The sequence below is a fragment of the Meriones unguiculatus genome, chromosome 3 (assembly GCF_030254825.1).
Source record: "Meriones unguiculatus strain TT.TT164.6M chromosome 3, Bangor_MerUng_6.1, whole genome shotgun sequence".
Taxonomy (NCBI): domain Eukaryota; kingdom Metazoa; phylum Chordata; class Mammalia; order Rodentia; family Muridae; genus Meriones; species Meriones unguiculatus.
Window position 1 is genome coordinate 67,965,208 of NC_083351.1, and position 26,114 is coordinate 67,991,321.

At 39.2% G+C, this 26,114-nt stretch overlaps 1 protein-coding gene across 1 annotated transcript; it reads left to right on the forward strand.

Annotated features, from left to right (window-relative positions):
* The first annotated feature begins 17,883 nt into the window (after nt 1-17,883).
* Nucleotides 17,884-25,513, forward strand: LOC110553945 (trypsin V-A). Its single transcript, XM_060378784.1, has 5 exons — nt 17,884-18,010; nt 20,826-20,988; nt 23,267-23,517; nt 24,709-24,845; nt 25,364-25,513. The coding sequence occupies exons 1-5, from the start codon at nt 17,884-17,886 to the stop codon at nt 25,511-25,513; spliced, it is 828 nt and encodes a 275-aa protein (XP_060234767.1).
* Nucleotides 25,514-26,114: the final 601 nt, after the last annotated feature.

The window sequence follows — 26,114 nt, forward strand, 5'->3', positions numbered from 1 at the left end:
ATTCATTCTGCATCCCCCCATAAGCCCCTCCCTCCTCCCCTCCCAATCCCACCCTCCCTCCTCCCTCTGCTTGCATGCCACTCCCCAAGTCCACTAATAGGGGAGGTTCTCCTCTCCTTTCTGATCTTAGTCTATCAGTTCACATCAAAAGTGGCTGCATTGTCCTCTACTATGGCCTGGTAAGGCTGCTCCTCCGCAGAGGGAGGTGATCAAAGAGCAGGCCAATCAGATTATGTCTGAGGCAGTCCCTCTTCCCATTACTATGTAACCCAATTGGACTCTGAACTGCCCTGGGCTACATCTGTGCAGGGGTTCTGGGTTATCTCCATGAATAGTCCTTGGTTGGAGTATGAGTCTCTGGGAAGTTCCCTGTGTTCAAATTTTCTTGTTCTGTTGCTCTCCTTGTGGAGACCCTGTGCTCTCCAGCTCTTACTATTTCCCAGATTTTAGGTAAGAAGTGGGACTCAATCTTAAAAAATGAAAAATGTCTACTGAGATTCAAGGATACTTGTTCATTGTGAGTTCCTGCAAAAGTGAATCATATTCATACATACAACAAACAATGCACAAAAATTAATACAAACACATGAATAAGACCAAGCAAGGAAGAACCAAAATAAGTAGTACAAACAATGAATACAACTAAAGCAAGGAAGAACAAGAGCAACGTAAGTTCAACATTTAAGATGGAAAATAATAAATCCTGCAGCAGCAATTCCAGACTCTATGGCACATGCTACACAAATATGGATTAAAAAACTACAGTGTTGTCATCTTCAGCCTACATGAACATGGTGTCTCTCTTGGTCTGGGTAAATGCACAACCTTCAACTTTTCTTTATATTCATTCCGTGTTATTAGCATCCCTGAGACTTTTATCCCCATGGGGGTATAGTTTTCACCATCACAGGTAGACAAGCCATTCTCTCAGTTATTATGAACTTGTATGCTTGTCAAGACTCTAAAGTTTATCACAGAGATCAGGGTATGACTGACCATGACATTGACTCATTGCATTCTATATGTCTGCAAAACCATCAAAAGTAAATGACATTGAATTTTACTAAATCTTCAAATATGTCTGAGCTCAAGTAGATCATCTGAAACTTTGAAAAATCTTCATAGTTAAATATGGTAAAAAGCTGACTAATGAATACAATTTCCTAGGGTACTGTGTCTAAGCCATATGCCTGGAATTATTCTTTACCCAAGTTATGTTCAGGTAAGTTTATCATTTCCTGTCCATGAACTTTTGATGAGTGACATATGGTCAATTCCGAAGACGTACAACAATCCTATTTCTTGTTGTCACATGACTTCTTTTGTTAAATCTAACATTGTGAGAAAGCTGGACTTTCTAAACCCAAATTGTATATTAGATAGATTATTTCCTGATCATTCAGGCAGATAGTCAGTTTCAGGACATACATCATGTAGACATGACAGAATAGAGAATGTGTGACCTTTATCCCTTTTACAGAGAATCTGTTCATTACAGTTTTTAAACCCAGCCTTCATCCTCCTTGTTTCCATTGACAAAACAGACTTCTAAGCTCCAAAAAGTTTTTTTCCATTAACTGAACTCATAACATTCTGGGGTTGCTATTGCTCTGTTCTCTAAATCTTGCAAATTCTCCTGCTAAGGTTTAATAGCCACACAAGCAAGTTTATGACTATAAAAATGTGCCTTTTTGGAGTGGAAAATTTTTTTTTGTGTTAAGAAGTTAAAAAGAAAAACATTTCTGGAACCACCAGTTAAAAAGAGGGAAGATTTGTTTTGTCACTAATGTCAGGAAATTCAGTCCATCACTGATTGTTCTGATTTTCTGAACTGCACTGTAGTGGCAATATAGTGTTATTGTCATTTTCCACTTTGGGGAATATGGAAATGAAGAAAGAGCACAGGACACCAGGCTTTGAATGGGTGTGTATAATCGTCCATTTTCTCCGATTATGCCTATCCAAATATCCATCCTTTCCCTCACTAATTATATCACCTGGGGACCAAGTGGTTTTACACATAACCCTGCTTATGATATTTCATACTCAAACAAAACAAATGATGTTGAAATAAGGAAGTCTAGAAATATCAAGGATAAGAAAAGGCTGAACAAATAAATGAGAACTCTGCAAGAAAACATACCTGAAGGAGAGGGGGACCTCCCCTATCAGTGGACTTGGAGAGGGGCATACATGAAGAAGGGGGAGAGAAGGTGGGATTAGGAGGGGAGGAGAGTGGGGTTTATGTGGGGATACAAAGTGAATAAAGTATTATTATAAAAAATGTATGAGGCTGAGCAAGCCATGAGAAGTAATCCAGTAAGCAGCAACCTTCAGTGGCCTCTGCATCAGATCCTGCCTCCAGGTTCCTGTGCTATTTGAATCCCTGTCTTCACTTCCTTCGATGATAAAACAGAGATATGGAAGTGTAACCCCAATAAACCTTTTCCTCCAAAAAATAAAGAAAAGGAAAGAAAACATACCTGATGCAGTTTTGGGTCCTGTGAGTTATTCAATAACAACAGAACCTAATATTTGTGAGAGCAATGTCAGTATTCTCTCAAATTCCAAAAGGCCAAGGTTGACTATATTATGTGGGTATCCAAAAATGACCCAAACAAGGTCCAAATGACTTTTGAAACCCAGAATAGCAAATGTAAAGATCTTCAATACTTAAGTATAATATGAATTTTTCATGTTGAACTAGGTCATGCCATCTCAAAGGAAACACTATTTTCTTCCACCACTGCAGTATGTGTAGGAAATCTAAACAATATGCATGTGAGAAGGAAATTGCTGCAGAAACCTGTACCCCCATCAAATGGTTGTCCCTCATTTAAAGAGAAACTAGAAGGACTGTGATACCTGAAGGAAAATGATTGGTTCGCTACTTGCTAAAGGTTTCAAGTAAGCAGTAAGTCCACAACAAAGGCACCAAATTCCACAAAGGAGTGTGGGTGGAGGAAATGAGTCTGTTTCAAACAATACCCTTGAACAGATGAAAGGCCATGTACACTTGGGAAGACAGGGGAACATGGGACTTAGATCAGTAGGGAAAGAGGAGTGTAGTAATTACACTCAACAAGAAATTTGTCACCAAGGGTTATGACTTCCTTCAATATTTGTAACAGAACCAAAGCAGAACCAAAGCAATAGGCTTGGTTTCTAAACAAACAAACAAACAAAAAAAAAAAAAAACATTGGGTGGTGGCCAAAACATGATATTGGTAAGGATATTAGATTTTCTGGATTCTGAACCAAAAGTATTTTGGCAATTACTATCTCAACAATCCACATGGAGGTCCTCTTCATCCAATAGCTTAGACTAGGTCATAACATACAGAGATTAAAAGGAGCATTATAAGTGCCCTATTGGAAATGAAGATATCCTAAAGCAACATGTGAATTTATCAGTGTATCAGACAACCATTCAATAGACCCCAAGCACAGAGACTTTTCTCTGTAATTGCCTACTGGAAAAAAAGTTAGGAAATGGTGTCAGTTCTGGACGGGAGGAGGGTAACATGTCTTTATTTTTTAATTACCCTCATATTCTATATATCCCAAGTGCAATTTCTTCTCTTTCTTTTCAGGCCAGTCCTTCCCCCTCAAACTTGCCCACCCCTGATTTATTCCTCCTCAGTTTGCCTGCAGAAAAGAATGTGCTTTCCAAGGAAATCAATATAACAAGGCATACGATGTTACAATAAGACTAGGCATAATCCCTCATATCTAGCAAGAATGAGACAACTCAGTAGGAAGAAAAGGGGCTGAAGAGCAAGAAAAGTCAGAGGCACTCCCCTCCTCCCACTGTTAGGAGTCCACAAGAACAGCAAGCTACAAAACCATAACCCTATGGTTGTTGCTTCAGTCTCTCTAAGCCCTATGATCTCTGTTTAGTTGAGTCTGTGAGCCGTGTTCTCCTTGTGTCCTAAACCCCTCTGGTACCTCTAATCCTTCCTTCTATTCTCCTGTGGTGTTTCCTGACATTTCCTCTAATGGCTATCTGTGGTCTCTGCATCTGCTCCCATCAGTTGCTGGATGAAACCTCTCTGCTGAAGATTGGGTTAGCCAATTATCTATGAGTATAGCAGAATATCATAAGGAATCATTTACTGACTTTTTTCTCAGTTGTGTCCCTAGGCTACCCAGTCTCTGTTTCCTGGCTATCCAGGCAGTGTCCATCATGGGCTCCCTAAATTGGGGTGAGCCTCTAGTTAGATCATTCCCACAAGTTCTGTGCCACCATTGTCCCAGCACACCTTGCAGCCTACAAGTCAGACACCTTGTCTGCTTACAAAGTATGTCCCATTCAGGCTTCATGGCTCCGATTACTAGGCGTCCTCTCTATGTTCATTATCTTATACTCAAAGGAACTATCACACAGTTCTTACAACTTGTCAGATCACCTTAAGTGGGGAGAAAAAAGCACAAATAATGATGGGTCAGTGGTGGGCAGCCTTGTTTTACAAAATGTTAGCCTTCTCTTTAAACTTGAAATTCTATATAGAACCCCCAGGATCAGCTTCAGGTTTATTGGGGATCTCGTTGTCCCTCTTACCAAATATGGCCATACTGATAAATCTCCTTTCTCTGCTTTCCACCTTTTACATGGTTCTTCTAACTGGTTGATTGAGCATGGATATCTAATCAACTGGTTTATTGATCTGGCCTGTGAAGCAAGTATGACCCCCCTAGAAAATAATAGAGGCTGCTTCAAATGAGCAACTTTCATTGAAAACAAAGTTTGATTCAGCATAACTGCATTCTGACCAACTTTTTTCAAGCAACTTTGAATATGGTAAAGAGATGAAGATAACACTTGTAGCTGGAGACACAAAGACAAACCTGGAATGTGAGATTCATGCTCAACATCATTTATAACAATTCACAATGAGCTTAAGTCTACACTTAGAAAAATCTACTTATCAAAAGCAATGTGTTCTCACATAAAACACAAGAGTAAGGGAAGACTGAACTCACATCAGCTGTGTTTTATTCAGTCTGGGAGTTAATTCACTCATTGGAAGTCCATATATACCAATATATACTTAAGATTTATTGAAATTGTTTAAATAGCACAAACACAAGATGTGTTGTTTCTAGAAACTTTAAACTTATTTTGTATCAAAGCATGTTTTTCTTCTGACAAATTCTTTTTTTTTAAAGCTAAAGTTTAATTTTATTAACAAATAAGTTTAACTAAGCCCAATAATAGACATGTACAATTAAAACCACAAATGACAAAAGTCTGAACAGCATCGTATTCTTGTCATAAAAAGTGATGATTAAAACTGCTTAGTACAAAAATAAGACCCTAAGACTCTCAGCCTTCCACTTACGCTTATATATAATCACTTCTTTTTATTTCTTTCTTTTTTTTTTCAATGCAGTTTATTCAGAAACCTTGAACAATCCTCGGACCCTGGGGAAAGCCAGCCCACAGCTTAAATAGCCTCTGGGTAGCCAACCCAGGCGTGCCACGTGGGCAATGCAGATAGGTCCACATACATGGAAGCAAGCCAGATCCTCAGCCTTAGCCAAATGTGGAATTGTTCGTGACAGAGAGCACTCACCATTGGGAAGGTGGAAGGCAGAAACCAGCTCCATCTTTAAGGCATAGCATTCCGCAGCTCTCTACAGTTCCCCCTTTTTGTTTTAGATGCATCAGGCAAAAGTAGAGGTCTGATCTCTGATATTAGAAATAAATTGGGACTTTGTACCGATGTTCATTTAGGTGTCATCCACCCAAAGAGCATCAGACCCGTCTGATACCTTTTTCTCAGAGGCGGGACCTGGGGCATCAACCCGCATGCAACCAGACATGCTCTTCTCTGGGTCCAAAGCGGCTGACCCCGAGTGCAGTGCTTAGCCTCGCATCCTGAGCGTAACATTTTAGCTTTTTATGGTATCCAACCATGCTTGGGGAGAATGTCCTGCTTCAATGGCTGTAAAGGCCTGAATGATCAAGGCTGCATCACACTGTTGTGAGACTCTAATCTTGCATATATACCACAGGCAAACCAAGGAGACCAACACCAGAAGGCCTGCTAATGCTCCCATGCCCGCCCATTCCTTCAGATGATTCATGGCTGCAGCAATCCATGATGATAATCCTGTGGCTAGTCCTGCGTCCACTCTGGTAGAATTTACTGTGACAATGGCCACTCTCAGCTGCTCCATCGTAGTATCGAATTCTCCAGTCCAATTACCTAAAATATAGCTCGACAATTGTTTAGACAGATTTGCAGCACAGGAAAAATTCTCATGTTATATGCTAGTGACTCAAAGTCCAGCATATTTTCATTGACAGCCAAGTTGAGCGATTTGCCATAGGGTATCAATTTGCTCCTGCACGAGGTCAATCCTCTGATTGAACACCATCAAGCTTCCTTTTAGTTCAGCATTAATTCCTTTATGTACAACTAAGGCATGAGCTACATTGGCTAAATGATTATTCAGGGTCTGAGCAGTCTGCCCAGTATGACTCATGGCTAATGCCCCGGTGGTAGCTCCAACAGCCGCCAATGAGATGGTAGTAACAATGGTGGCTGTAATTCCAAGATCCCTTTTCTGTCTGAAGAGAGTCATAGCGTGAGGGGCATCAACGGGCATAGGCACGCAGTGAGGCATGCGAGTAACCAGGGCATACCTAAATTTACTAGCATTCCAGCATTGGGCAAAAAAGCAAGTATCATCACCACAATTACTTGGCTCTATCTGGCTAATAATGAATAAAAGACAAATTCTTATCGTAAAGATTAAGAATGTGTAGTAGCATTGGTCATTCAAGTTCATATGTCATTGTTTATATATTGATTGTCAATCTGTCAGCATATAGCTTCAACTTGAAAATAAATCTCTATGAATGTCAAAATATCTTTTCTAACTTTGGTTAACTGGGGTGGGAAATTTTACCTTAACTGTGAGCAACTTCACTATATGGGTTTGGATTATACTACATAAAAAGAACGAGGCTAGATGCTTAAGTGTTTCTGTCTCTACGATACCGTCTGTGGATGCAATGTCATGCACAGCCTCACATTTGCCACTGTACATTCTCTACCACAATAATTACACTCTCAAACTATGAGCCAGAATAATTCCTCCTTGCTTCCATTGCTTTGCTCAGATATGTGTCAAAACAGTGATAACATGAATCTTTACATAACTTTCAAACTTAAATTGAGACAATCACAGATCACAGATGCTATAATATTTAATCTTATATATATTAATTTATTTAAAATGTCTGAATCATTCAAATTCAAATTTAAACCAAAAGAATAACATAGCATTGAGGAAACAGAGTGTTGTAAGCATTATGTTAATGTAGTTTGTAGTCATGTATTATCATATGTGTGTACAGATTTGCATGTGCCTAAAGACTACAGAGGTCATTTTTTATCATCTTTCCAGTCTTCTTTTTGCTTCATTTTTTCATATATTTTCTGTGTGTACATGTGTTTGTGAGTGTTTGTATCTGATGTGTGTGAGAGAGAAGGAGGTTTATGTGCGTATGTGTGTGCCTCTGTGTGACATGGTGTGAGGACAACTGTGTGCTCATGTGTCAAGGTCAGAGGACAACTGAATCAATGGTGTCACTGCCTGTGAGGCATGAGTAAAAATAAGATATTGAGTATAGCTACATAATGAGGATGTCTGGATGGAAGGTTAGGAAGGCTATGACACAGGTCAACTTATCAGCATTGGGCAAAAAAGCAAGTATCATCACCACAATTACTTGGCTCTATCTGGCTAATAATGAATAAAAGACAAATTCTTATCGTAAAGATTAAGAATGTGTAGTAGCATTGGTCATTCAAGTTCATATGTCATTGTTTATATTACTGCTTTCTGATCTGCCCAGATGTGAGCAAGAACCTCACATTCCTAACCAAACCTCAAACTGCTTCCAGGGCCTATGCAGTATGGTGAACTTTGCCCTCATTCAAGGACCTAAAATAAATTATTTTTCCCTCATGTCCTGTGTAATTGGTAGTCACAGTAATGACAAAAATAAGTAGTGCAGTATTTGTAGATTAACTTATTTTCATTCTTTCTGTTTCTATTTTCTAACCAAAATAATTTAGACTAATAAGAATTCAATATCCACAGGAAACACATTGTTTCTAACAATAGAAATTTAATAAGAATGTGAAATGTCAGACCAGCTTTAAGTCAAAGGATATAACTGTGAAAGACAAAATATTAAACACAGGAGGTGAAGGGCTCAAGTCTGTGCTTGTAAACAAGACTCCTTCTTGAGAGAACCAGATTGCTGTGAATTTCGTGGAGAATTCGGGAAACCTTGAGCACTATCCTTTGACCTTTCCCCAGTGTGGTTTCCTACTGTAGGAACTGATTGCCACCAGCTGGAGTCATTCCTTCCATTCTCATAACCTTTAGAGAATACTGGGAAAGTAATGAGTGTCAGAACTTGATGCTGAATCACCGTTCATCACAGAACAGGATTGTAAATTTTGTGTGTGTTCAATAAAATTGTCTTCTTTGGCACTGTGGTCCTGGTGGTTCAAACCAAAACTGGAGGTATGAATACCTGTGAATGAAAAGCCTTCATCCTAGTGACCACTCCAGACACACCAAGAAGCCATAAACATCTTCATCTTCTTTGCTTCCCTGGGTGTTGCTGGTGAATCTTTCAAAGAACAATTCAGGCATCTATTCTGCCTGTAAATTTGTACTCTGGAGGTGGAAACTTCCATTTATATTGATTGAGAGCTTGGCAGGGTATAGTAGTCTGGGTTGGGATCTGTGCTCCCTTAAAGTCTGCATGACCTCTGCCCAGGCCTTTCTGGCTTTAATAGTTTCTGATGAGAAGTCTGGTGTAATTCTGATAGGTCTACCTTTACATGTTACTTGCCTTTTTCCCTTGCTGCTTTTAATATCTTTTATTTGTTCTATAGATTCAGTGTTTTGACTATGATGTAACATGAGGTGTTTCTTTTCTGGTCTAGTCTATTTGGTGTTCTGTAGGCCTCTTGTATGTTTATGTACATCTCTTTCTTTAGGTTGGGAAAATTTTCTTCTATGATTTTCCATAAATTTTCCATTTCTTTAAATTTTCCAACCATTATAATTTAGAAGTACTTTTATTTTAGAAGGTTTTTTTTTTCAATAATTCTACTAACAAGCTGTTCTTTCAGGACAATAACCTGATGTTATGTCTTTTAATTTCAAATATAAGGACAGTGTCTCCTCCATGAGGTGCATACCTCAGGAAACAACAAATCCTTGAGTGTCACTTTTACTTGTCACTTGTCATTTTCTCACATCACTGACCATACCAGTTAATTATTTCAGCTTCTTGCTAACAGCTTGTTGTGTTTTCTACATGGTCTCATGGTCTCTTCTGACCGCCCAAGGCAAAAACTTTGCCATGTTGATAACCAATATGCCTTTCATGTCTTATATGTGCATACATGGAACTTGTGTTCCATTGGTACTTACCACCAAAGTTCACAGTATTTCCCCAGCCAGACACAAGGCACTGAGCTCCTGTAGATGCACAGGAGGATCTGGGCAGAGAGATAGTGGACACGTGAGAGTTAAGGATGGCAGGTGACTTCAGTTTGATTCACATGATGTCATTGTTCATGTTGTCCTGGTTGTACTCGGAATGGCAGATTATCTTTTCTGCATCAATGAATTGCTCACCACTCTCAAGGACGTGAAAATATTTTCTGGACCTTGGAGTCTGGAGTCTTCTTTTTCATCAATTCCTATTATCCTTAGATTTTGTCTTTTCATGATTTCTTGGATGTTTTGTGTTTGAGACTTTTCTGATTTTACTTTTTCTTTGAGAGAAATATCAATTTCTGAGAGTATATCTTCAGCTCCAGTGATTCTCTCTTCCATCTCTTGTATTATATTGGTGATGATTACCTTTGTGGTTCCTGATCTTTTCTCTAGGTTCTTGAGCTCCGGGGTTTTCTCAGTTTGTGTTTTCTTTATTGATTCTAATTCTGTTCTTATGCCTTGCACTATTTCCTTCACCTGTTTGAATTGGATTCCTCTCTCTCTATGATGGCCTCTATTTTTTTTGTTCATTTCCTCTCTATATGTCACTAATTGTATTTCTACTTGTGCCTCTATTTGTTTGGCTATATTTGCCTATGTTTCTTTGAGAAGTTTGCTTATTTCCTCTTTCTTTGCCTCCACTTGGGTGGACACTTCTTCGAGAGATTTGTTTGTTTTCTCTTTAACTGTCTGGATTTGTTTGGCAAGTTCTCTGAGAGATTTGTTTGTTTCCTCCTTATGCACCTAACATAACTGGATAAGCATAGCTTTAAAGTCATTTTCCTGTGTTTCTGATGAATGGAAGTATCCATTAATTTGGGGGTTTGCTGGTGAAGCCATGATGTCCTGATTTATGTTGGATGTGTTCTTTCACTGACCCCTGGCCATTTTCTAATCTGTAACCTTCACTGTTTGTTCCTGGATTCTGCAGTTCAAACTGGGACCATCTTTCTCTTGTGTCTGGAGAATTCTTCAGGAAGATGAGAGAGTTCTAGCGGTTTCAGTGTGCCTGTTGTTGTTTCAGTTGTACCAACTATGGCACTTCAGCTCCTCTGCCTCTCAAAAACTGTGCATGCTGGTCGCCACCATCTTGGATCTCCCGCTTCTTAACCCTTTAAAATCTGAGAATCTTTATGTGCTTAGTGACTGAAAACTCCAAATAAAGAAATTTTCAACATGTATATTTTTTCAATTACATATGTGTGTGCACCTGCGTGGAGGTGTATACACTTAAGCAGGAAGCCTATAAAGGAAAGAGGTGTTAAGAGACCTTTTTTTCTGTAGGCATAGGAACATCAGAGCTGCCTGACATGGCTGCTGAGGATCAAACTCTGGTCCTCTACAAGAATAGTATATGCTTTTACCTCTGAGCCGTTTCTAAAGCCCTTGAAGAATTATTGTTAAAAACATATACTAAGTTTTGGCCACTGAGTCAGCTCTCTGAAAGTCCTCAGAATTCAACTAATTCTGCCTGGCAAAGACCATGCTCCACACAAGGACAATTAACAGGTGTGGACAAACTAAAATACCTCATTTGGGATTATAACAAAAACAAGTTTACTTATCATAAACCATAATGTCCACAATAAGGGCAAAGGACTAAGGACTTTAAAAGTATGCCTCCAATTATGATTTTTTTCCAAATATCCACCTCTTCTCCCAGTAATTCTACCACCTGAGGACCAAGTAGTTTTTCTCACTATCCTTTCCATGATATTTTATATTAAAACAAAATAAATGCTATTGAAATTGAGAACTCTAGAAATATAATTAAAGATAACAAAAGACTGAACAAATAAATGAACAGTCTCCAAGAGAAAAATCTGATGAAATTTTGAATCATATGACTTGCATTTGGTATCAAGACCACACAAATGTGATCAGAAAAATATCAGAAATTCTCAGAAACTCCAAGTGGATAATGTCGCTTATCTTACATTCATGTCAAAAATGAACCAAAAAGTGTTTAAATACAAAGCCTTTCCCATATTATACTCTGTGTGGCCATTTGAAATCAAACATCATTTTCTTCTACCACTAAAACATCTGTGGGCAATCAAAACAACGTGCATGTGAGAAAAAAATGTTAATGATTAATAAAAATTGTAGCAGTAACCCCTTCCTCCCCGTAAACTAACTGGTAGAAGCTAGAACATCTCTTTTGGCTCACTAATTATTAGAGGGCTTAAATAAACAACAAAGTCATCCAATGTTGGGAAGGAGTGAGGGTAGGAGGAAATGGGGTATTTTGAACACGCCACATATGGAGATACAGCAGCCAGCTACTTAGCTTCAGATACTTGCGGAGACAGGGAAATGTAGGACTTTGATCTGAAAGAGAAAGAATAGTACACTGAGATAGTTATTACAATCACCAAGAAATTGGACACCAAGAATCATGACTGTGTTCAATTTCTATGACAAAAACAAGGTAATAGTTTTAGCCTCCTTGTAGGTTGTGACTAATGAAAAATACTGCAGAGGATATCAGACTTTCTGTATTCTAAACCACAAATATTTTGGCTGTTTATATGTAAGCAAGGTAGATAGTTATCCTTTCATCCAAAGGCAGGACAGAAAAACAAAGTGATTACATAGTGCTATTTTAAGTGTCCTGGAAAAAATGAAGACATTCTAAAAATTTAAAAAGGACAAACAAACAAAAAGCATCTTTGTCTATCAATGTATCAAACTGCTGAGACAATGGATCTCAAAGCAATGAGAATTTCCACAGGAATCTCATACAGGCAAAAGGAAATGGTCCCAGCCAGAGTGGAGAACCTGTCATATTAAAAGAAATACCATTTCTCCTTAAAGGGGGAGACTGAAGTCCAGACAATGATGGGTCAGTAATGGACAGAGTTATACATTGACAGTAACAGTTTTGAGGTATACAATTTTGCTCCTCTTCAGGAATTTGATGATAAATTTAGGGTTTTCTATGTATCTCATTGTACCTCTTCCCAATGTGACCACACCAATAAATGTCCTTTTCTGCCTTTTCACTACTAGCGTGGTTCTTTTAATTGGCATTTGAGCATGGGTATCCTGACCTGGCTCAGGGCTCACCTGTGACATCTAAGTTTCATAACAATAGAGACACCTCCAAAGGGGCTACTTCTATTAAAAAAAAAAATGTTCGATTTAGCATAATTGCATTCTGACTTATTTTTTAAAGTGACATGACTATGGTAAAACCATACCTCTTGTAGCTAAAAAACTTGAACTGTGAGCTTCATGCTTATAGTCTTTAATAACAAAACCTATTGAATTAATGCCTACACTTAAAAGCTTGGCTAATTATAAAAACACACATGTTGCCACAAAAACACAAGAGATCAGTAATAGTGATTTCACACTAATGGTGTGTTTTCCCCAATTTACAAGAGTTAATTCTCCCATTAACAAGAAACATACATCTAAATGTGCTTAAGATCAATTTAACTCAGTAAATTTGCCTAAATAGAACAAACACAGACACTTTTATCCCTAGAAACTGTATTTAATACACTATTTCAAACTCAAGAAATTATCTCTTCTTATGACAAATGATTATTTTAATGATTAAGAATATTTAATGAGAGCTATTTCACTCCCAATATGTGATGGTTTTATCAACATTCAACTTTACAAGATTTCTTTTTTTTTTTTTTTCAGAGTTGGTGGACTCGCCCTTTATTATCGAAACTGAGTATCTTTTGGTAATTGTTCTATAGAGAGAACAGCCACCATGGCTAGAACACACATGAGAGACATGTCTTGAGCTGGAGAACTTAACAGGAGGGCAGGGGTCACACTGCACACTTTCTGGGTGCCGGCTCCCTCCCTTGGTAGTGTTCATGAGAAGTAGTTACTATGGAACAGGCAGAGCTCTTGAGCTCGAAAGAACAACCACCACAGTGGAGTTAAGGCAAAGATAGTTTCTCTTGCTACAGAATCTCCATAGTTCTTAATGTATTCCAACATGATTATACATGCATTCAGTTTAAAATGAAAAATAAACAAGTTTACAAATCACTACTGGATTCTTAAAAATAAATGCTATGTCACTTTTCTTTTTGGCAACACTAGCCTGCATTTTGCAATATTTCAGAAACTTCAGGTACATTACAGTCTTCTGAGAAAGGCCCACTACTTCAGAATTCCCCGGCGGCTGTGGAGAAAGGACATTACTGGCAACAAAAGTTGAGACAGTTGAAAACCTATGGGAATATATGTAGCTGTTCACACATGTGCACACATAGTTCGGCTTCACTTGTGACCCTATTGCTTTGTGCCTGTCTTTCCTTTGCAGTGTCAGGGCCTCACATCTGCCCATGACATTCTAGCATCTCTCTACATGCTTCCTAGCCAGCACACTTGCACTCCTTTCTGGCTTAAGGGCAAATCATTTCAGCTGGAGATGCCACGCTATTAGATACCTTTCCTTTTCTCATTACACAAACAGGGCCTGCGCATAAACTCACTCTCCCTGAGCCCCCCAAGGCTCACCTTTGACGCCCTCTAAATATACAGGAAGATTGCTGCTTCTCACTCAATGGCTCTTTTTATGACAGAATTCAGACAAACCTGTTGCAGCATCTTTTTAGGGAAAGGGTGAGTTTTTAGGGAGAGGGCGAGTTTTTAGGGAGAAGGTGCATTTTTTCATTTACATGGTTCTGCGTGCTTAACAAATGTGAACTGGTATAAGCGATTGGACTCTGGACTGTACAGAGCTTCTTGGGCTGCTTGCTGCCTCAAGTTTTGAGCTGAGGAACTTTCGTGGCCAGAATGTGGGATCTGACACACTAGAAAACCTCATGGAAGCCCAAATTTAAAAAAATTTAAATAGCTCAATGACATAAATATGTCTATCTCTTTGGTTTCAAAAACAAAAGCAATCATGATTAAAATTTTCAACTATAAAGCAGAATTGGCTGGCATACCAAAGAAACTCCAACCTTAAAGAGAGAGAGAGAGAGAGAGAGAGAGAGAGAGAGAGAGAGAGAAATGAAATCAATTTAATGAGGTAGCTGAGGTCAAAGATCAAGCCCACAGCATACACCAATGAGCTCAGTAAATGCTCAGGCATTTAAAAACACAAACTACTATGGTGTTTAATAACTGTTCTTTCTTTCCAATTCCTGCAGGTATCTGCAAACCTGAGACGAGGCCCCTGCAACATGAATAGCATTAAATCATGAGACTTTCTGTGAAGTAGCTGAGCTCCGGGAGACTTAGATAGCCCCATCCTGTGGTCTTGCCACACATAGCCTGTACTTATTCTCTTTTCCAGGCAGATGAAACTCAAAGCTACCAGTCTTTCTTAGCAGACCTTGCTCCTTTAAGGTTTTTATTACAACTTGGATTTTGTAAATCATCTTCATACATTGCTCATTCACAAGCTTCCCGAATAGAACCTGATCTTGTTTCACATCTCCTGAAATGGTAGAGTTTTCCTAAGGATCTCAGTAAAGTCTACACTGTCTCTTTTTCTGTCAACATTCTGGCTTTTTAGATGGCCACTAGAATCTCCCACATGGTTCTGTTTCCAATGTTCATAATGTGCTCTGCTGCTCATTTCTAAGCTTACCTACATTTGTCCTGCAAACAAGTTCTGAAAGCCTGAGAACAGGATGGTTAATTCTTCTACAGAAACCATCCAAATATTATGTATTTACATTTTCATCATTATGACCAACCACTTGATGAAAATAGCTTAATTGAGAAAGTTTAACCTATGACTCACAGTTTCAGAGAGTTATTCTTCCATCAAGGCAGGAACAACGTGGTGGAATTCATAATGGCAGGCATGTGAAATTCTGCATTCTGCTGGGCCAAGAAACAGCTGGTCCAAGAATTCTGGTGAATTATGTGTTCTGCCCATGATGGCATCTTTTATATTAAATTGAACTAAGAAAGCCCCTCTTGAATGTTAGCAATATCATTCCATAGTCTAGCAGAGGTGGGCAGAAGATACCCATGGTCTTACCTAGCGTTTTACTTTGCATGCTACAATACCAATCTACCTGGCAAAACGTGTCAGCTCTTGTAATAGTGACACAACTGTTACAGGAAACTTAACTGCATGATCACTGGATTTGAGGCCTGCTCCAAAGTGAGAAGTTTTTTTTTGTTGTTTTTTTTTGTTTTTTTTTTTTGTTTGTTTGTTTTTTTTTGTGGCTGATACAGCAATTCTAGCAAAATATTCATTGATGACTAGGCATAGATCCAGTGTAGACCTTCTATTACCTTTTTGCTAAATTGTCAGCTTGCTTTCTGAATATTTGTTTATATAATAGTAGTCTCTCTCAGTGTTGGCCATAACAGGGAGCAGTCAGTGGAAAGATTCATAACTGTTCAGAGTACTGAGACTAAGAGATATCTTCAAGCTACCACCACTGCCACTGACGATACCACTAAGCCACTGCCAAAACCACTGCCACTACCACCACCACTACAACTGGCACTACTGTCACCACCACCACTACCATAGCCTAGGAGGAAGAAACAGAAAGAATGTAAGAGGTGGATGATGGGCTTAAGTGCCATGAAGTATTGTCTTGTGGACATAAAATGGCTATAACACTCATGAACTCACAACATAAGACCGTCACGTGATCAAGTCAACCAAATTGAAGTATGTTCTCTAGGCCCTATCCTATGCTAAGGAAATGTAATTTATTTGCCAGCAGCTAGAGAAAATAATATTTTGCTTTGTTTTCTATTGTGTTGCCACTAGATTTCTTGTGCTCCAGTGGAAGTCTCATACCCATACACACATGGACATCACTAACTAGTGGGCAGACAGAAAATAGGGGATCTGGAGAGATTGCTCAGTGGATAAGTGTGCATATTAATACCCTTTCTGAAGACCTGGTTTCATTTTCTTGCTCAACCATGGGGTGATTCACAACAACCTGTTAATTCCATATTCAGAGGATCAAATGCTGTCTTCTGCCTTCTGCAACCATGCACCTGCATGCAGAGCTCATGCACATACTCAGGCACACATACATGCACATACAATAAGTAAAACTAAAAGCAAGAGGAAATGAAGTTGGTAGGGGGAAAGTTGGAGGAGATTTAGGAGGAGCTGAAGGGGAGAAATCAGGAGTGCATGTGGTCATGTTTCATTTTATATGTATGAAATTCTCAGGAACAAAGAAAAATACTATTAAAACAACCCAGTATTTGCAGAGTTGTCTGTTGGGACAGAATGAGTTGGTATCACTAAATTTCCTCCATGTTTGAGACTCCATAACCACTATCATTGATAGGGAATTCTGTATCAATCTGGCAGGAGCACACACACTAATCCCACTGGAGCTTGTGTGTGATATTACTACAGTGTCCTACTAGCTTTGTCCTTTATATTCCTATCTGTGATGAATTGAATAAGTATCTCACACTGTACTTGTGATGTCTCAAATTCTTTTTAATTTTTTATATTACAGTTTATTCACTTTGTATCCCAGCTGTGGCCCCCTCCTTCATTCCCTCCCAATCCTCCCTCTCTTTTCTCCCCCTCTGCCCCCCCCCCCAGTCCACTGGTAGTGGTGGTCCTCCTCCTCCTTCTCCATCTGACACTAGCCTATCAGGTCTCATCAGGAGTGACTGCATTATCTTCCTCTGTGGCCTGGTAAGGTTGCTCTCCACTCAGGGGGAGGTGATCAAAGAGCCAGCCACTGAGTTCATATGACTCAAATTCTTAATCTCCCTTCTTCTTTCTCATGTTCCAAAACTAAAGGCATGTATCATTATACATGGCTACAGTTATTTCAAACTTAAGAATTATTTACTTATAGACTTTTCCGTTCACTAATTTTTCTTCTTGTCTTGAAAGCAATGGATCACTGCTTTCAGAAATACTAGAACTCCATGTAAGTGGGATTTCTACATCCTTTACATATGATAAGGTTTAGATAATTGGAACTTAATATCACTTTGCTTTTCTTCTTAAACTACTGTATTTTAAATAATAAACCCATTATTTGCAGGAGAATTATTTCTCTTATTAATAATGACATTTGCCATGATATGTCTACTACTCTAAGACAAAGCAGCCAATATACCAAGAATTTGGTCTTTAGGATAGCTCCTTGGAAAATTGTTCACATCAGAAAAACAACTATCAAGATATTTGGCTGAGAATCTGGAAACTTGTAGCTGGAATCTGTGACCTCATACCAAGACATTTCCCTTTTAGGAGGACTAGTTCCTAACAGGTGATTTGAAAACTTTCATTCTCATAAATTTCTGGAAAAATGTTATGTATTTAATTATAGTCCACCTATCATAGAATAGAATTCTAAATTTAAGTTTGTGACTTTCCAGTGAAATCACTTTTTGGCACCTGATACCATGGGTGTCATGGAAAGATGTGGAGGTATAACTATTCGTGTGGAAAAGCCTTTTTCTTACTGCCTGGTCCGGAACCAGTGGGCAACCATGATGAACTTCATCATTTTTACTCTCTTGGGAACTGTTGGTGAGTCTTCCAGATTAATGAATCTGAAAGTGTCAGAACTATTACTTGATATTTTCTACTGGGAAAGTCAACAGGGTTCATTGTTTGTGAGGGTTGAGAGCAAGAAGCTTAAAAGGTGGAGACAGGAGTAGCCATGGTAGTATGTACCCATATTTTTTATTGGTTAAATCTCACTTGTTGGAGGAAGTTTATCATGTCAAGAATTGATTCAGAAAGGAGGGCTCATAAAGAAATGCAGATGTTTTGAACTCCTGAGTACATTCTAGGAATTTGGAAGAGAAGGAAAGATTAGTATACACACACACAAGCACACAAACACACACACGCACACTTCCATTGACTTCTAAGAATTCAGAGCTAGTAAGTGACTGAAAGTACTATGTACTTCTTGAAGGGCCAGTGACCATCACATCCTGAGTCTCCTAAAAACTGAAGGGACACTCATTTACCCAAGAAATCTTAACAATAAAAATGTTTTATTTCTCATTGATGAAAGGTTGGGCTGTTTGAAGACAGCTTTTTAAGTGAACTCTCTCTAATATAAACTCTTAAGTCATTCAGTTGTGATAAAATGAAAAACAAGCATTTTAATACTACTAAATTAATTTTTAATACTACTAAAATTTTATTGTTAAATTTTAATATTTAATTTTTCTATGTAAATCCAGTAGAGACGTAATACATTTGTTCATTTGATTAAATTTTTTCTAAAATTAAAGTATTGGAATAATAGGATGAATATTTTTTAATAAAATACATGTGGGGCTGTGAGAAATCATGATAGATAATTGTGAAGTATGGAAATGCTGAATGGGTCATTTGGTGTTAGAAAGAAAGTCAGCTAATACTGTAACAGATTTAAATGGATTTTTGTCTGTCATTCATGTTTGTGTACATGACAGTATTGTTTTGCTGAGATAAAAACAAAATCTCCCTATAGAGTTCAAACTGTCCTGAAACTCACTATATTACCTGTTAGTCTAGAGCTCATATTTAGGGAAATGATAGGAAAATTTCATGTTACACTCCAAGAAAAGATGACAGAATAAAAAGAATTCAAAACTATCATTTCTTTCTAGAACAGAATATTCTTCTATGGCTTTTAAATTTCCCCTATTAACTTATGAAGATAGATTTTTTTGTTGTTGTAACATTTCATCAACTACCACAAACATACACCACAAAAACTACTGGGACGTTTACTCTTGTGAGGTAGTTGTGTGTGTGCGCGCACGCGCGCACGCGCAGGTGTACTTACCTATGGATGTGAAGACCAGATGTCGACTTTGTATATCTTTCCATGTCATTGTCTATATTTTTGGAACAGAGTCTTTCACTGAACTTGAAATTTTCTATTTTTGACTTCACTGGCTGGCCAGTGGGGTCGGATTATCCTTCCTGTCTCCAGCTGCTCTCCTTCCCACCCAGCATTGGGGCTAGAGAGCACATCATCAGACCTGACTTCTATGAGGGTGTTAAGAGAGCTGAACGCAGATCCTCACGCTTTCACAGTGAATTGTGCCTACTGAGCATCTCCCCACTGCATACTACAAAGCTCTCTATGCCTTTAAATGATTAGCTCTGCAGTGGTAGTAGTAAGACATTTACTATTCAAAGAGCCTCTGATCTGATAAATCTGTGGGTGCCTATATGAGTTACAATGTGTATATAGTATATATGTATGTATACATACACATACCTGTGTGTATATATATGAACAGAGCATGAAGAAAGTTGGAAACAGTAAGATGTGGAGAGGACAGCAGCTCCACAAGGAGAGCAACAAAACCAGAAAATCTGAGCACAGGGGTCTTTCCTGAGACTGATACTCCAACCAAGGACCATGCATGGAGATAACCTAGAACCCCTGCACAGATATAGCCTATGGCAGTTCAATGTCCAAGTGGGTTCCATAGTAATGGGAAGAGGGACTGTCTCTGACATAAATTGATTGGCCTGCTCTTTGATCACCTCCCCCTGAGGGGGAGCAGCCTTACCAGGCCACAGAGGGAGACAATGCAGCCACTCCTGATGAGACCTAATAGACTAAGATCAGAAGGAAGGAAAAGAAGACCTCCCTATCAGTGGACTTGGGGAGGGGCATGCATGGAGAAGGAGGGAGGGAGGGAGAGATGGGGAGGGGAGGAGGGAGGGAGTTACAGGGGGGGGATACAAAGTGAATAAAGTGTAATTAATAAAAAAGTTAAAAAATACATGGTTATTCGTCATTATATAAGAAGGGTCTGAGTTCAAGGTGCAGAATAATGAATAATCAAATAGACAACCTAAAGGCAGTTATATTAACTGCTCTTCTTACTATTGTGGCAAAACCAAACAGGAGCCATTTAAGGAAAGAAATATTATTTTGTCTCAGTTTGAAGAATATGGTGAATCTTGTTAAGGAGGTTGTGCTGGGGATGACTCATAAAGGTGGTGGTGAGAGGGTAAGGCACTGGACTCCATTATCTGGCAGTCAGGAAGCAGAGACAGACAGAGCTGGTACTCATCAGGCTCTCCCCCTTCCCATTTTGTTCAGTCTGGATCCATATCCCATGGAATGGCACATCCATGTTTACAGTGTGTCCTCGTTTTGCAGTTAGGCCTCTGTGGAGGTCACCTCACAAAGACACAGACGTGTCTTCCAGGTGATTCCAAAACCAGTCAAGTTTTCAAAAAAAGTTAACCATCACATTGATGTCGTGTGTGCGAGAAAAGAACACTGTCAACTCTTTTGTCCTTAGTTTGAAATAAAACTTCATGATGCATGACATAACATGATAGACCAGTGTAACAGAGAGTAACCTTTCTCTCACAGCTGTGTCCCTCACTGAGGCTAATGATGACAGAATTGTTGGGGGCTACACTTGTCAGGAGCATTCTGTCCCCTACCAGGTGTCACTGAATGCTGGATCTCACATCTGTGGGGGATCCCTCATCACTGACCAATGGGTACTGTCTGCTGCTCACTGCTATCATCCGTAAGTAGGCCAATATTCTAATTTTTATGCTCAAAAATCACTTTTTCCTCAAGGCTTACCAAATTCAATTATGCTTGATAGATAAAGAATTCTGATCTTATGAGACTTGTTAGTCATCCCACTGCTTTATTATGTATGATATTAATTTATTATAAAAGGTGTTAACATGGATTGATATACCTAAAGTTCACTGCTGTCTTAATTATGGTACTAAAAAGATAGGAGGATGGTAGATGATAGATCTCTAAAAGAGCTTTAGAATGTGAATCAATCAAAGCCCTCATAATTATAGTTCATAAGTCGTAAGAAAACAGAAGCTGTTAACAAATAATAATAATAATAATAATAATAATAATAATAATACTTCCAATGCAACAGTATAAATAAAAGTAATGGAACTGTTCCTTTCACTTATTTCTATCTCTCTGATTCTTGCTTTGGTGACCCCAACAAAGGAAGAAAAGTGTTAGTCAATACCCACCAAACTTCTTTTGGTAGGGTACATTTTGTTTCTATTCCTGTGCCTCCCAATTCTAAGATGATAGTAGGCAATGAGTCTCCACTAGCAAAGACTTTTTTTTTTTTTTTCTTTTTCTTTTTTTTTTTTTTTTTCAATGCAGTTTATTCAGGAACATTGAACAATCCTCGGACCCCGGGGAAAGCCAGCCCACAGCTTAAATAGCCTCTGGGTAGCCAACCCAGGCGTGCCACGGGGGCAATGCAGATAGGTCCACATACATGGAAGCAAGCCAGATCCTCGGCCTTAGCCAAATGTGGAGTTGTTCGTGACAGAGAGCACTCACCATCGGGAAGGTGGAAGGCGGAAACCAGCTCCATCTTTAAGGCATAGCATTCCGCAGCTCTCTACAGTTCCCCCTTTTTGTTTTAGATGCATCAGGCAAGAGTAGAGGTCTGATCTCTGATATTAGAAATAAATTGGGACTTTGTACAGATGTTCATTTAGGTGTCATCCACCCAAAGAGCATCAGACCCGTCCAATACCTTTTTCTCAGAGGCGGGACCTGGGGCATCAACCCGCATGCAATCAGACATGCTCTTCTCTGGGTCCAAAGCGGCTGACCCTGAGTGCAGTGCTTAGCCTCGCATCCTAATTGATACCCTATGGCAAATCGCTCAACCTGGCTGTCAATGAAAGTATGCTGGACTTTGTGTCACTAGCATACAACATGAGAATTTTTCCTGCGCTGCAAATCTGTCTAAACAATTGTCGAGCTATATTTTAGGTAATTGGACTGGAGAATTCGACACTACGATGGAGCAGCTGAGAGTGGCCATTGTCACAGTAAATTCTACCGGAGTGGACGCAGGACTACCCACAGGATTATCAACATGGATTGCTGCAGCCATGAATCATCTGAAGGAATGGGCGGGCATGGGAGTGTTAGCAGGCCTTCTGGTGTTGGTCTCCTTGGTTTGCCTGTGGTATATATGCAAGATTAGAGTCTCACAACAGTGTGATGCAGCCATGATCATTCAGGCCTTTACAGCCATTGAAGCAAGACATTCTCCCCAAGCATGGTTGGATACCATAAAAAGCAAAGACTCTTAAGACGGAATTCTGTAACCTCTGCCGGGACTAGTAATGTGCACTTACCTCAGAGGTCGCGTGCTTAAACAGAGTGTAATGTTTATGCTCATGATTAAGAGGGTTGGAGAAAAGAAAGGATATTTATGTAGGATACTTAAACTATTAAAATTTTTTCTTATATGTTTGATAATATACTAGAATTATGTAATTTCCCCCTTCCCTTTCCTCATTTAAAACCCTCCACCCATATATCTCTCCTCAGTTTCTTTCAAATTCATGACCTCTTTTCTTTATTGTTATTATGATTGTGTGTATGTGTGGTTTTGTGTGTATAGTCTGCTCAGTCTATATGTTATTTGTATGTTTTCTATATGTAGATGTATGTGTATGTGTGTATATGTATGCGTATGGGTGTATATGTATATGCATGTGTGTATACATGTGTGTAAATGCATATGCATATCATATACATGTATGTATACATATAGTATGTTACTATAATGTTTTCAGGGCTGACCATTTGATATTAGTTAACCAATTAATAAACTCATCTCTTAGTTGCTTGTAGTTCTTTGTGTAGGGTTAGAGCTTCAGGGCTTTTCCCCAGTCAACCTTAGTGTGTTTATTAGTATCATCCTTGTTCAGAGCTATACCCACAAAGTCTCCCCATCTTGATGGCCTAAATATGAGCTGAACAAAGACACTTAAATTTTTAATTTGTAAACCCAGCCAACTACAGGTGCGCCTTGGAGAACATAACATTCACAAAATTGAGGGTGTTGAACAGTTCATTGATGCAGCCAAGATGATCCTCCATCCTGGTTATAAGAAGTGGGATTCTGATAATGACATCATGCTGATTAAGCTGAAGTCACCAGCTACCCTCAACTCTCAAGTATCTACTGTCTCTCTGCCACAGTCTTGTCCTTCAGCTGGTACTGAGTGCCTTGTGTCTGGCTGGGGAGTTCTGAAATTTGGCTGTAAGTGTCTCTGTGATTACGTAAGTATTACATGTAAGGGCTGGAAGTGAAATGCACCTTAATGACAGAAGGAATTCTCATCCAAGGTATGGTTCTCGGAGGACAGCTTTGAACCTACCATTTGAAAAATAGCAGCTGAAGTTAAGAAAATTCCTCCAATGAGTCCAAGGAAACAGAAAATAAGATGAACTTAGAAAGACTTCAAGGAGTTTAACTACATTTTATATTTAAGCTAAAAACTACCACTAGAGAAGGAATATAGAAGAGAGCCCAGTGTTGGCCTCAGTGCTGGCAAAAGCTTCTGGACTTGAGAGCAGTGGTCACTGATAGTAATGTCAGGGGAAGAGTAACTGGTGAGTAAAATTATTTAGAAAACCTACCTTAAAACCTCCAAATTATATTCTTTTCTAAGTATTATATTACAAATGAGAAGACAAACATGATAGACACTGGAAGTAGCAGAAAAGAGGAAATGGGACAGGAGCCTACTGTAGATGTCCTCTGAAAGACTCCACCCAGCTAGAGATCACAGCAGATGCAGGGACTCACAGCCAAACTTTGGTCAGGGAGTCAGGAAGAAGGTGGGGACTGAAGGACCTGGAGGGGATAGTAGCTCCATAAGGAGTCCAACAAAGCCAACAAATCTGGGCCCAGGCGGTCTTGCAGAGACTGATGCATCAACCAAGTGCCATGCATGGAGCAGACCTAGATACCCTGCTCAGTTGTAGCCATGTGGGTTCCCTAGGGAGTAAGGGGATCAGGGGCTGTCTCTTACATGAACTAGGTTGCCTGCTCTTTGCTCACTTCCCCCTGGAAGGAGACCTTAGCAACCCACAGAAGAAGAGGATCCAGGCAGTCCTGATGTGACTTGATAGGCTAGTAGTGGAGGAGGACTCCCTCTTTTAGTAGACTAGGGAAGAGGGATAGGGGAAGAAAAGTGAGAGAGGGTGGGTCTGGGTGAGGGAGGGAGCTACAATAGGAACATAAAGTGAAAAAATTGTAAAAAAAAATTATGTTTTATCTATGCATGCTTTGTCTGCATGTGTGTGCGTTGTACCCCATTCATGCCTGGTACTCCCAGAAACAAAGCTTTAAAAATGAGAGATGCCTTATAAAAATTAATAGGTAAAATAGGAAATAAATGTTAAGAGTAAGTCTGAATAATTTGATTTTCACCTTTACACTCAGCAGCCGAGAGTCCCTCCCTTCTTCAGTGTCTGGATGCTCCAGTCCTCTCGGAGTCTGTTTGTCACAAGGCCTATCCACATCATATCACTGACAACATGTTCTGTCTTGGCTTTCTGGAAGGAGGAAAGGACTCTTGTCAGGTGAGGGTTTTGTCTGTCTCTATCTGCCGATGTCTCTCATGAGATGGTCCATCTCTCTTACCCATGATATTTCTCATATGGAACAGAACTCTGTTCCTGCATCTCAGTCTGAGAGGTGAAGAAGGGCTTTGAGAAAATGTGACTGTTCTCTCTTCATGATATGATGATGACTATTATGGGTAAAAGGCTAAAGAGCTGATGGTGTGTGAAATGTTTTACATTTCACAAGCACCCTTGTGCTGTGGTGAAAGAGACAGCTTGAGTCATATCAGACAACCGCAGTCCTCACTTGTTTTTGCACACCCGATCCCCAAATGACTGCAAGAAGAAAGAGGTGGGGTCATAAAAAGAATAGAGTTGTATAGATAGGGATACCGAATAGACTGACAACTGCATTTTTAGGGACAGCCAATGTTTTGTGGAGGATCAGTGGATCCCCAAGAACACGGAAGAACATGTTGAATGCCATTATTCCTCTTGGAGTAACCAAGATTAACTGCCTTACCTTTGTTTCTCAGTATGACTCTGGTGGCCCTGTGGTCTGCGATGGACAAGTCCAGGGTATAGTTTCCTGGGGTGCAGGCTGTGCCTTGGAAGGGAAACCTGGTGTCTACACCAAGGTCTGCAACTACCTGAACTGGATTCATCAGACCATTGCTGAAAATTAAGTGCCTTTATCTTTTCTGGTGTCACTTTTTGGCGAAATTCTTTCTCTGTCTAAAATCCATACTGGAATAAAAAATTTTTCTCTGCTCTAAATGTTTTGACTCTTGCTGCTAAGGAAGAAATTGGACAAAGTTGATCAATTAAAGTCATTCATGCAACCTAATCAGAGAGTTTCACTGATCACCTATTGTATTCCAGACTCTGTGTGAGACACTGAGGCTGAAATAGTCCCTTTAATAAAATTAGTCTTAATATATAATATTAGCCATGGTATAAATTTTATTATAATACATGCTGAGTCATAATATATATAGTTTATCATGTGCTCCTGACTTTCTACAAAGTTCTGAGAATTAAAATCAATTACTAAAACTCATTCAAATTGTTATTGGAAAAATATCACAACACACAATCTGTGCTTATCCCCATGCATTGCTCCTTGTGTAATATAAAACTCACTTTGTCTTTCATCTTTAAACCATCCAATGTTTCCTGGAGGTAGTAGAAAGGAAAACTCAACATTCAGAAATGTTTGGATTCACAAGTTTCTTGCGTTTTCTAGTTTCGCCTACTCTCATATTTCAGCTCTCCAGGGTCTTCCTG